The following is a 13,535-nucleotide window of genomic DNA, read 5'->3' on the forward strand; positions in this document are numbered from 1 at the left end:
AAAAAAACTATAGAATATTACTACAGGAAACCAAAAGATACCTAGGCTTAACATTGTAAAAATGTCAAAACTAAAAGTAATATATAAATACAACACGATTATGATTATGATTCAGATCCAATATATATTTTTGAAGAAATGTAAAAAATAATTATTAATTTTATATGGAAAAGTAAGAAACACAGAATAAACAAGTAATTTAAGAAGTGCAAGATCGGAGACATCTTATTTCCTGACCTTAAAACTGTTATATAGGAACAGTACTCAACAGAGCCTGGTAATGGTACAATAATATATAAATAGACCAATGGTACAATAATAGATACACAGACCCAGAAATAAATTGGTCTTCATACTGATAACTAATCTTCGAAAAAGAGCCCAAATCATTTTATTGGGCAGCGGTAGTCTGCTCAACAAATGGTGCTGGTAAAACTGGTTATTCATCTGCAGAAGAATGAAAGAGGACCCACTGTTCAACCCATGTACAAAAAGGCAACTCAATATGGATCAATGACATAAATGCAAACCTCAGAGCTATAAAGATCAGAAATGAAAAAATAGGGAAAACTTAAAAGCATTATTTATAGGGCATAGATATAAGACCAATTATAATGAAACACACACAGAAGACAAAATAGATAACTGGGATGTGCTTAAAATAAGACATTTATGTACATCAAAAGGCTTAACCAAATAAGGAGAACTTGTACTTACACACCGGAAATTTTTTTCAATAACACAACAGACAAAGGACAAATCTCTGAAATCTATTAAAAAACCCTTCAACTCTTCAATAAGCAAAAGATGAATAACCCAATTAAAAAGTGGGCAAATGAATTTCCTCAGTCCATTGACCAATGATTTGAATAGTCTTGTCCCCAGACAGAATGCATTGGAAAATGGATCACTACAGATATTGTTAGGTTAAATTTAACATCTCACCCTTTTCTTTTCCCCTTGTACCCTAATGTTATACTTTTACTTACTTTTCTATCTTTTGAATTGAGATTTTATTTTGTTGTATTCTGATGTTCTTGTTGGCTTTAAAAAATGATTTTCTTTATATGAAAAACAGGATAGATAAATCTATGGAGAAAGCATGTAGTTTCACAGTTTTTAGGGTTATTACAGGGGATGTTGGGGGGAAGGGGAGCTAATGATAATGCATACAATAATGAAGAAAATGTAAAATTTTGGAGATGAATATATTTGTACCATTGTAAATATATGTCAATCGAACTATTTAAAAAATGACTAGCACTCATCAAAGATTATATCCAAATGGCTAACAAATATAAAAAATTCTCACAACCATTAGCTAGCTGGAAGATACAAATCAAAGCAGTGATGAACACCTTCGACCTACAATAACACCTCAATTGAAAAGCAAACATATAAACAAATGCCAGAGAGGGTGTGGAGAGGTTAGCACCCTCTTATACTGCTGCTGAGACTATACAACCACTGTGGAAAGTTATGTGGTTCTACTTCAAACAACTTGGAGTAGAAATTTCATATGATCCAGCAATACCCCTGTTGGACATATACCTAAAAAAGTAAGAATCATAACACAAACAGTCATACCCATGTTTATTGCAGCACTGATCACAATTGCAAAAAGATTGAAACAATCCAAATGTCCCTTAGTAGAAGTGTGGATAAAAAACTTCTGGTACATGTACACAATGAAATATTATGCATCTTAAAAAATAATGATTATAGGATAAAACTTTTAATGATATTCATTAACAAAGGAGAACCATGCCTACCAGACTAAGACATGGCATAAAAAAGCACGGAGAGCATTAAAATAGTAAACATATTTGTGAATGAGTGTTATTGAAAGTTTTGCCCTATCACCAAGCCCCATTGTATATGTAAACAGTGTCCAGTTATTTAAAAGTTTAATCTGTACAAGTCAACAATTCATGAATTGTGACATGAAGCTAGTCAATATTTGTATAATTTCCTTTTCTCAGCACTTCCCCTGTGGGATGATTTATAAAGTTCTCTATTATAAAATGAAAATGATGCCCCTAAAATGAGCCAGACACATCAAATAACCATAGATACATGAATGGATTTAGAGCTTGCAGTTGATTCTTGCACAAGACTTAGAACAATGAGTTCGTATGAAATGGTACTTGATACTTGCCCTCACAAAGAGCTCACTGAAGATATCAGTGTTATAACAAAGTGTGATGAAGAAAACAGAGGGTGTTCAGTTACCAGAAAGAATAGCACCTGGGGTCTTACAGACTCATTTGAAAGCATGCAGCCATCTATGTCAGGTGTCAACTAAATCCACAAGGAAGAAGCACAACCGCCAGTGTAATTCAAGGATTGCAAAAAAATACAATCCAAATCTGAAGGAGGGAATGGTATCAGAGCTTAAATTACGAACACCTGGTTTTCAGAAGAGTATGAATAACAGTGGAAGCCCACAACCCATTTGCAGGGTCCCCACAGGGATTGAGGTTCTGGTGAATCCCTTCCGGCCATCGTCCGGGACTCTGAATAACCTTGCTACCAGATAGAGGACTGTAAAATCAATTGCGGAAGATGTAGTTAGGCTAAAATGTAATCCTTATCATTTGATATCCCTTGTGACCTTTTTTAAAGTCACAGTTTCTTTTCAATTGAAGCTTTTCTGTTTTGGCCATTTATTTACTTTTTCTTTTTCTTTGGGTTTTGTATGATTTTCTGTATATGAAATCCAGGCTGAGTAAATCTATAGACAGTATGTGGAGTAGAGGAATGGCAGAGGAGATTTGGGGGGAAATAGGTAACAACAAGATAACAGAGAGTTCAAGAATAAAATGCTCTGAAATTGATTGTGGTGATGATTGCATGACTCTTTTTAACATGATTGAATGATTAAATTGTATGATATGTAAAATATATTTTAATTAAACTATTTTTAATAACAAAACCTCGAAGCATATCATAGAATGGATGGACCTGAAGAGCATTAGGCTAAGTGAAATTAGTCAATCACAAAAGGACAAAAGATATTAAAATATTTATTGCCACCATTGTTATAAAGAAAAACAAAGAAGAAGTGTGGTTAACATAATAATAGGTAAGACTTTGAAGACTATGTAGAGGCCAGGGAGGATGTGTCCCTGTGTGTGTGTGTGTGTATTTTTAAAAATGGAGGGCTTAACAGGATATTGTTGTTGATTTCATTTCTTGAGATGGGCTGTGTGATATATAATATATATATATTTCTTTAAAAATAAAAACAAAACAAAAGTACCTCCAGATTCCTTATCTCTCAAACCTAAATAGCGGTGTGAGTAGCTTAAAAAAGGGGGAGGAAAAGTAAAATTGAAATGGATTTGGGGTTTTTAGTAACAAACAAATTCAATTTTAAAAAAGCAAATGTTATATGAGACCACTACTATCATGTTATAAACAAAGATATAGATATGCATACAAAGGGAGCAAACTATAGAGGTCTCCAAGTTGGGAAAGGCAAGGGAAAGAAAATCAAGCAATGGACTAAAAGGGTGAAAGTTATTCATTTGTGGGTAAGGGAGGAAGAAGGTCCACAAATGGAAGAAAAGCAATCAAGGGAGAGAAGTAGGGCTGATTACTGGAGGCTGAACGAGTGGTTTGAACTGTTGAAACCCCTCCATAACTTATAGAAACCCCTCCATAACTTATAGAAACCCCTCATGTCAACCCCTACCCAACTCATGTAAAATTTACTCACAGAAAATCTGAAAGGGCAGCTCAAGAAGATAAAGGCAAATAGTATAACAAAATGTGCAAGGTCCTAGAATTAGAAAACCAAAAGCGAAGAACACGCTCAGCATATCTGAAACTGAAAGAACTCAATAAAAAATTCAAGCCTCAGGTTGAAATTTTGAAATATTCTATAGGCAAAATATTGAATGATGCAGAAAGTATCAAGAGAAGATGGAAAGAATACACAGAATCTCTGTACCTCCAAAGAACTAGTCAGCATTCCATCATTTCTGGAGGTAGCATATGAGCAAGAAAAATGGTACAGAAGGAAGAAGTTCAAAGTGTACTGAATGTATTGGCCAAAAACAAGGCCCCAGGAATTGATGGAATCCCCCATTGCAACATTTCAGAAAGTTGAAGAAGCACTGGAAGCACTCACTAGTTTATGCCAGGATATTTTGGAAGACAGCTACTTGAACAACTGACTGGGGAAAAAATCCATATTTGTGTCCATTCCAAAGAAATGCGACTCAATAGTATGCTTAAACTATAGAATATCATTGACATCATATGCAAGTAAAATTTTGCTTAAGGTCATCCAACAATGGTTGCAGCAGTACATTGACAGGGAACTGCTAGAGGTTCAGGCTGTATTCAGAGGAGGACGTGGAACAAGGGATATCATTGCTGATGTCAGATGGACCTTGGCTCAATGCAGAGAATACCAGAAAGATGTTACTTGTGCTTGACTATGAAAAGACTATGTGGACCACAATAAACTGTGAAGAATAGGAATTCCAAAATATTTCTCGTGCTCATTCGGTACTTACACACGAATGAAGAGGGAGTTGTGTGAATCAAACAAGAGAATACTGCATGGTTCAAAAGCAGGAAAGGTGTGCCTTGGGGTTGTATCCTTTTACCATACTTGTTCAATCTGTATGCTAAAGAAACCATCCGAGAAGCTGAATTATATGAAGAAGACTGGGGCATCAGGGTTGGAGGAAGGCTTATAAGCAACCTGCCGTGTGCAGATGACACAATCTTGCTATCTGAAAGTGAGGAATTGAAGCACATGCTGGTGAAGATCAAGGTTTATAGCCTTCAGTATGGATTGCAACTCAATGTAAGGAAGAACAAAATGTTTAAAACTACACCAACAGGTAACATCACGATAAATGGGGGAAAGCTGAAGTTGTCAAGGAGTTGTCATACGTGGATCCACAATCGATGCTCATGGAAGCAGCGGTCAAGAGATCAAAAGATATATTTTATTAGGTAAATCTGGTGCACAAGATATTTTTGGAGTTTTGAAGATCAAGGGTGTTACTTTGAGGACTAAGGTGCGCCTGACCCAAGCCGTGGTTTTCTCCATTGTATCATATGTATGTGAAAGTTGGACATTGATTAAGGAAGATCAAAGAAAAATAAATACATTTGAATTGTGGTTCTGGACACAATTATTGAAAGGGCCATGGACTGCTAAAAGGATGGACCAATTTGTACTGGAAGAAGTAAGGCCAGTAACACCTAACTCACAATAAATAAATCACACAGAAAGTGATATATTAAAGTCTTCTAATGTTATTGTGGTATCATGTATTTCCCTTTTCACTTTTGTTAAAATTTAATTTATATATTTAGAACTCTTTCATTGGATGTATAAACATTTATTATGTGTTGTCCTCTCATTGGATTGACCCTTTAATCAGTAAAAAATATCCTTGTCTATTTTGCTGTTTTTTTGCTTTTAATTCTATTAATATTGACACTCCAGATATTTTTGGATGTTAATTGCATGATAGGTTTTTCCATACTTCGATTTTTAGCTTTTTTTGGTCTCTTGAAGGGTTATGTTTTCTTTTTTTAATAGTTTATTGGGTTATATTTTCTTATCTCTTTTCCCACTCTCTCTTGAGTGATACATTTGATCCAATTAGATGAAGTGTAATTATCAATTGACCTGAATTTACTCTGCCATTTTGCTGCTGCTGCTGATTATCTTCAATCTCATTAATTTTGTCTTTAATTGATTTAATTCCACTTCTTTACCCTTCCTATTTTTATATATTTCTGAAATTTTAGTATTAATCATTTAGATTTCCTTTTACTGGTTTTGTATATTTCCTAATTTTCCATTATTTTTACAAGTTGTTCTGGTATTGCTTTCCTGAAATCTTCTAGAGTTTTATCACAGTTTTATTTGACCCCTTTCTTAATTTATTGAGGGATCTTAAGTATAATTTAAAAATTTTTATTAATAGGTGCTTCCAAATACCATTTCCTTACTAGGAAAATTTTCTGGATCTGTATTATGGTCACTTGTTTGAACCACCTTATTTTGTTTCTTTGTGTGAACTGAGGCTGTCAGTTGTCTTTGAGAAATTAAAGGTTTATTGTCTTTATTTGATCACTGTATGTCATTGGGTTTCATTCAGAATTTTTGCTTTATTTTGTTTTGATATATCCAGGTAGGTGGAGCAGACATAATACTTTGCTTGTTAGTTTGGACATACTTTGGCATCACTACCTGTATCCTGATAGGCCTCTATTTACTCTTCTATTTACTCTTAGAACCATTAAGGATGGGTTCAGCTGGTATTAGCTGTTATTTGTCATTGATCAAATGGTGCAGGAACACATGATAACATTTGCCATTTCTGGTGACAGAAGGGGTGAATTTAGCTGTGTAGTGTGGAACTGTTTGCTACCTCCTACAGATGGGGAAAAAAAGGGAGAGGGGAAAAAGGTGTAATGGAAAGAAAGAAAATAAAGAGGGGGGAAGGAAAGAGGGGGACAGTGAAGTGATGTGTTTGTGTTGTTTGGTCCATGTTGGTGCACTTTGAGGATCATGAGACTATTGCATCTGCATCACAGAAATAGGTACAGCTATTCATGCGCATGGTGAATTCATAATATGCCCTGGGCATGACAATGTATTCTGAGATGGCAGGTATTGGGTGCCTGCTTTACATGAACAAGTACATCATCCAAAACATGGGGTTGTCTGGCATACAGGGCCTCTCCAATCTCAGTAGTGGAGAGTACACTTTGCTTGTTTTATGAGAGGTGCCTCAGGCTGCTGGGGAGTGCAGAACAGCAGGGCTGCAATGGATGTAGAATAGAAGGCTGCCATGTATACCACCTGGCAGAGTAGGGGTGGTGAATGGAGATATCACTGGCCACCAGGTAGAGGTGGCTATACTTCTGGCCACTGGAAGGATTTGGAGTGTAAAGGAGTAGATCACACCTGTCTGGTTGCTAGTCACTTTTGTAGATGCATTGTAGTCTTGGGTTATTTGATGCCTGTTTGCAATAAGTGAACATGGCCATGCTGTGTCAGGCCATTTGTTAATTTACATCTTCACATGTCTCCTTGTTCATTGTTTACATTCAATTTTTTCTTCTAATCAATATTTTATCTACTCTATCCTTTTCATTCAGCTCAGGGTTCCAGGATTGTTATATGTGCTCTATTCACTTGGTTTCTTGGGTCTTGATTTTATAGGGTCTAGGTATTATGTCTACCTAGGCCTCAATCTACTCTGTTTAGATCCTAAAGGAAGAAATTATTTAAGACACATCCTACACTAACATTGAGTTATTACTATAAAGAAAATTCATTCCAAAATGGGATTATAACCATAAGTATTTCCCCCCAAACCAAACCTACCACCATCAGTTCTCTTCTAACTCATGTCAATCTTATTTAGAGTTTCTGAAACTGGAAATATTTATGGGAGTAGACAACCTCATCTTTAAGTTGCAGAGAAACTGGTTGGTTTGCACTACTGATCTTGGGTTTATCAGCCCAATGCCTAACCTACAGCACCACTAGAGCTCCAACCATACATGTATGTTTTAGAATTTAACAGATATATTTTAGAGAGACGCAATTCAATCCATAAAAGATGCCAAGTCAAGGAACATAGCTAAAATCAAAAGACAACTAAAAGGACTACATTAATCTATGGGGTTTCTGCCAATTTCAATAGCACAGGTAAACCAGATAAGTCTTACACCATCTTATGATCTGTTTTCAAAGAAGCAGTATGGAGAAGTAGTAACCAAAAATTTTAATTAGAAGTTGGGGGAGTTTTCATACTAAGTTGGAGGTTGGAAGATTGTCATCAGTTGTGGGCTATGGCAATGAGTGACACAGTTGCTATGACCACCCCAAAGGACCTTTTGCCGGATTAATAATGTGCAAGATATGCATAGATGAACACTGCTGTTTCCTAGGAGTAGGAAAAAATTCCACGGGCTGGTTTTGGACACTGATAGTGCTTTAAACCAGGCCTCTTAGCAGCTGTGATAGCTTAGGATGACTGTTAATTCCCAAATTAAATGAGTAATAAGATTTGAGTGTCTGGGAAAGAGGAGGAGTCAAAGGAGTAACTTCTCAGAACTGAAACTTTTCAAATCAAAATCTGAGGATTGCTTCTGTTATTATATGAATGCAGAAGCTACCAAAGTTTTGGTAGTAGAGTCAGATAGCAAACCCAGAATGAGAGAGACTAAACCATTCACTGCAACTCTTCCTTTCTCCTGCATCAGTTTGTGTAACCCTGAGCATCTTACCTTGTTCAACTTGAAATATGAGGAGTTTCAAGGATTTCTGTAGATTCTGGGCCTTTGTTGACAGTTCCGACTTGCATTTGAATATGTGATCTTGTTGAGCGAAGAAGGAACTTTCATCAGATTTGCCATCGTCTGGGTAATCTAATGCAATTTTCTCAACAGGGGTAGCTGTTGTCTCCTCAGCCAGGATATCAATCAAGGTGCTGAGCTTATCGTACATTGAATCACTCTATATAGGGATAAAGAGACAGGATACTGTTATGAGGTGTTCGTACTTATCAGCAGGGAAAAGGGAGTTGGGGCCTGGAAGGACTGGAGCACAGCAAGCCACACGTGGAGAGACAGAAGTTTGGAAAAAGAGGCATTTCAGTAGATGTGACAAGATAACCAAAGGGTGTGCAGAGATAAAATGCATCATCTGTTTCTGAATACCTCCCCCATCGATGTAGGTTTATTAGTCAGTCTCATGGCAGATTTGCTGGTTAAATGATATGTGACATGGAAATCTAGAGGAAAGAAAAACCTTCTGGGTTGATGTTTTCATAGTCATGTTCCTATGCATCCTATGGGCCTCTGTGTCGATGCCTGGTATCTGGCTTTGTAGGTGTTCATGTTTGACTATGTACACCCGCTGCATGATTATGATTTTTTGATTCTCAGTTTCACTTAATAGCTTGTGACTTGAAGAAAGTTACTTAACCTGTGCGTGGCAGTTACATAATCTCCTGTCAACTTGAGCGAAGGGGTAGAGTTTCGCCTGACAATCAGGTCATAGCCAATGCAGCCTCTGTGTGGGCATAACCGTCTCCTGAAGATTCTGGGAAATCCTGTTTTCCTCCCTGGAAGTGGGACACACACTCTCCTTGGGAGACATTCCTGTTGATAAGACACATGGAGCTACACTGATGGAGCCACCTGGAGACCCACGCTAGTGCTGAGATGCTTCCACCGCCACTGGATCCACAAGACTTTCCACCCACTGGCCTGTGACCTTCCTGCATTTGGTGTCATTACATGTGTTGTGTGAGTCTGAGGAGGAATTTGTAAACTGGTAACAGACAAATTGGCTAATACCGGACTCATGGACTTGATCTGGACTGGGCTGGAATGTTTCCTTAATATTCAATTATTCTTTGATATGAAGCTCTGTCTTTCTTTTTTATTATTAAAAGATCATTTTATTGGGGGCTCTTACACTTCTTACAACAATCCATACATCAATTGTATCAAGCATATTTGTACATATGATGCCATCATTAGTTTCTAGGCATCAACTTTCTATTGAGTTCTTGGTATCAGCTTCTCTTCCCCCCCCCACTCATGACTCCTTCATAAATTATTATTATTTTCATATCTTACACACACCACTGTCTCCCTCCCCCCATGGTTTCTGTTGTTCGTCCCCCTGGAGGGGTGTGAATGGTTATGTGGCAATCATCATGATCAGTTGGTTCCCCCTTCCTACTGATATTGCTACTCTCATTTCTGTTCCTGGATTCCGTGTTAAAGCTCTTTCTTATACACACATTAGTGTCTATGAATGTGTTTCTCTAGTCAATCCAGACTAACACATTCTTCATGCCTATATTTTCTATGGAATCTGTGAGGATTAAATAAATTAATATATTTAAAGTGTTTGAAACAGTCCCTTATATACAGTACGCATACATACAGGGGTAGATAAAAAGCATTGATACAAAATTATAGAACCTTTATTGAACAGAAATATAAAAATGTGTTTTTCTACATATCCCCCATCTTAGTCTATATTCTATATGGACTACATAGTCTATATCCTCCCCCAAATTCGACATTCTTTGATTTACACGGTCAAATGGAAATTTTGGCATCCTGGAGGGACACAAATCATGTTTCTTTTAAATGTTCTTTGAGATATAGGAACACAAAGAAGTCTGAAGAAGCAAGATTAGGACTACAGGGTAGATGGGGTAAGTTTTCCTAATGAAACTCTCATGAAAGAGTCCTTGTGTCTTTGAAGAATAAACAAGTATATTGTATAGATTGGGAAAAAATCCTTGGCACAACTTTCCTGTCCTTTTTCTCACTAATGAAGTTTTCAATTTTCTTAAAACTTTTTCCTAATAAGCTCCCATGATAATGCTGTGTCCTTCAAGAAAATCTATCAAGACTACACTTTGGACCCTCAAACTGTCACCATAGCCTTCTTTGCTGACCCCTCTGCCTCGAAGATACCCTAACAAGATTAACAAGAGTAAGTTAGAACTTACCTGAAACCATCAATGATTACAGAGATATGTTAAAACATGTTTTCTTTGGAAGAAACTTGTGCATGTATGAACTGAAACTCTAGTAGCAGTATCTTTTTAAAAAAAATTAATCATTTTATTGCGAGCTCTTACAGATAGTATAACAATCTATAATTTGGTTAGATCAAACATAGTTTTACAATTGCTACCACTACCAGTTTCAAGACATTTTCTTTCTTCTTGCACTTTTTGATATCAGCTCCCCTTTATGCCCTCCCTCCCCCACCCTGCCCCCAGGAACCCTAGTTATTATATGATATTTTATTTTTTTCCATATCTTACACCATCTAATATATTCATTCACCTGCAATTCTGTTATTCATTCCTCACAAGTGGGTTTATACAGTTATCATAGCTATCAACTCCCCCTTCCCTTAGGGAATCATTACTGCTGTTACTGTTTCTGATGGGGTATCAATCTTGGTTTTCATATGTCAAACGCTCTCAATTATACAAATGAACATATTCAGGTCTAACAAGATTAATGAGGTAAAACAAAGACCATATTAGTAAGGGGAGGAAATATGAAAGAACTAGAGGAAAATTATGTGCTTCATCAGTACTAGTAGCAATATTTTTTTTACTTACCTTAATAGGGTTACTTATAGTGGTACTGTGAGGTAAGCATTGGACAACTAACTGCAAGGTGGATGATTCAAACCCACAAGCCACTTGATTGGGAAAACATGAGGCTATCTGTTCCCATAAAAATTTACTATCTCTACAGTAGGGTCGCTATGATTTGAAACTAACTCAATGGCAATAGATTTAGGTTTGGACTTGGCTATTGTTGCTATTGCTGTTATTTAGGTAAATATGGGTGTATTTTTAATGTGTGCTTGATTGTATATTTACATACAACCTGTACAAGCATGTTCTGGCATACAACCATGTCAATGCAATGTCTAGCTGTGAGCAGGTGCATGGTGTCTGAAGATTCATATATGCTTGCATAATTCCTTTCTTCATTTATAGAAAGTTGGAATTTTGATGGGGTTAGGCCTTCCCCATCAAGGAGGCTTTCTGCTACTCTTCCTTACATTTCTTTTAAAATAATCATGGGAAGCACATTTGGTTCCATTAGAAAGAAGATGAAGGAAAAATATAGCTAATAGGAATGAAAACTTACTTTCAATATTACAGACTCTATTGCTGCATTGTTCTCTTTTATTTGACTCCAGGCCTTCACAAAATCAACTACAAAATCTTCCACAGCTGAGCACAGGAATCTGTAAAGATAAGATAGATGGTATAATATAACATGGACCACAAGATCCAGAGGTATTTATTTCATGTTATTAGTTCATCTTCTGTCTCTTTCTCCTTTTTACCCTCTGTTTCTTCATATATATCTCTCCCTGTTTTTCAGCTTCTTCATATACACATGATGAACTATATAACCCATCTCTGCTTCCATCCAGTTTCATATCACTCCTATATCATATATCCAAATGTGCTAATGAGCATTTGTTTAATCCTAATTCCAAATTTCCAGAGATTCTCTAGGTGACTTAAATGGGTGAGAGCTCAACTACTAGGCAAATATACAATGATTTAAACCCACCCGGATCTGCTTCTGAAGACAGACTAGGGATCTGCTTTTCAGAAGCAGATCACGAGGCTTGTCTTGAAACCCTGTAGAGCAGTTTACTCTGCACACGTGTGGCTACCATGGGTTAGAATTCACTTGATGCCAACTAACAACAAAAACACCAACAGCAACTTAGGTCCGATTTTACTCCCGGGTCAACTCAGCCATGATTTAAGGGCCCAGCTCATTTCACACAAGCATAATGACATTGGAAGTTCTACCCTTTGGGGAGCCATCCTCTAAGGAGATTGTGGTGGACTACAACGGGTGTCAGGAGAAAGGAATGACTCACATACTCATACTCACACGGGGAGAATTTGCTGCTATGATAAATTAGATGCAGATAGTTATTACAGAGACATTTCTTGGTGGCAAAACTGGAAGCAAAATATCTCTACTGTAGGGAACTATATTCTAGAATGTTCTTGAATGTTGTGCTTTCCTTTTGCAATGCTTCCAAATTTCCTGCTTGCAATTTTGTCTTTTTGATGTAGTAGGTTTTCTCATTTCAATATTGTATTTCTTTCCTAAATGTTTCATTTAGTGGGCTTGGGAGAACTTAAATTTAGGAAGGTAAGCAAAGGTGAACTCAACACCCCAAGCCATCAAAATATGCCCCGGCTAATGAGGAACAAAAATATCCCCAAAGATGAGAGGCAAAGAAAGACTAACCTGGTTGCAATGATCGTCTCTGTGGGACACTTGGACTTCAGGATCTTGTTCAGCTCAGTACTTGCAGATTCTAAGTGTTGAATGGCAGCAGCCTAGGGAGAAAGGGAGTGCTCAGCCTTGGAATCTGAGCGCTGCGGCAGAGTAGGCTGTCGTCCTTATCTTCCACAGCTTCATTATTTCCTACTGACTCTACCAAAAACTGAACTGTTTCTCTGGAGATAATTACCACCAACATTTTCTCACAGATGGAAAAGATAGCCATAGATAATCTCGGATTGGGATCATTAAAAGCAAAACAAAACTCACTGCCATCGAGTCGATGCCAACTCATAGTGACCCTATAAGACAGAATAGAACTGCACCTGGGAGTTGCCAAGACTGACCCTTGATGGAAGGAGAAGCTCTGTCTTTCTTCCTGGTATAGCTGGTGGTTTTGAACTTTGTTTCTTCTTATTTTAATGAATAATAAAAATTATTATGAAGGATATACTATTGGCTCTGTTTGAAAATAAATTTGTTTCATATTACTTAACTAGTAAATAATAAGAACTGGAATTTAAACTCATCTCTCCAGGGCCAGAGTGTTACTTTTTAATTATATCAGTAATAATAACAACATGTACATATAGTACTTCCTAAATGCCAAGAAGGAGCCCTGGTGGCTTAGCGGGTTACATGTTAGGCTACAAACCACAAGGCCATCAGTT

General features: G+C 36.9%; 1 protein-coding gene across 1 annotated transcript in view; it reads right to left on the bottom strand.

The window, feature by feature from the left end:
* The window catches only part of DGKK (diacylglycerol kinase kappa), a 165,452-nt gene that overhangs the window by 43,352 nt on the left and 108,565 nt on the right, over nucleotides 1-13,535 (bottom strand). The window contains exons 13-15 of the mRNA XM_075538373.1: nucleotides 12,829-12,920; nucleotides 11,695-11,794; nucleotides 8,278-8,506 (exon numbers count right to left, since the gene is read on the bottom strand). Of these exons, the coding sequence (XP_075394488.1) occupies nucleotides 8,278-8,506; nucleotides 11,695-11,794; nucleotides 12,829-12,920 (421 nt within the window). The remainder of the gene's footprint in view (nucleotides 1-8,277; nucleotides 8,507-11,694; nucleotides 11,795-12,828; nucleotides 12,921-13,535) is intronic.

Source organism: Tenrec ecaudatus, chromosome X, assembly GCF_050624435.1.
Source record: "Tenrec ecaudatus isolate mTenEca1 chromosome X, mTenEca1.hap1, whole genome shotgun sequence".
Lineage (NCBI taxonomy): Eukaryota > Metazoa > Chordata > Mammalia > Afrosoricida > Tenrecidae > Tenrec > Tenrec ecaudatus.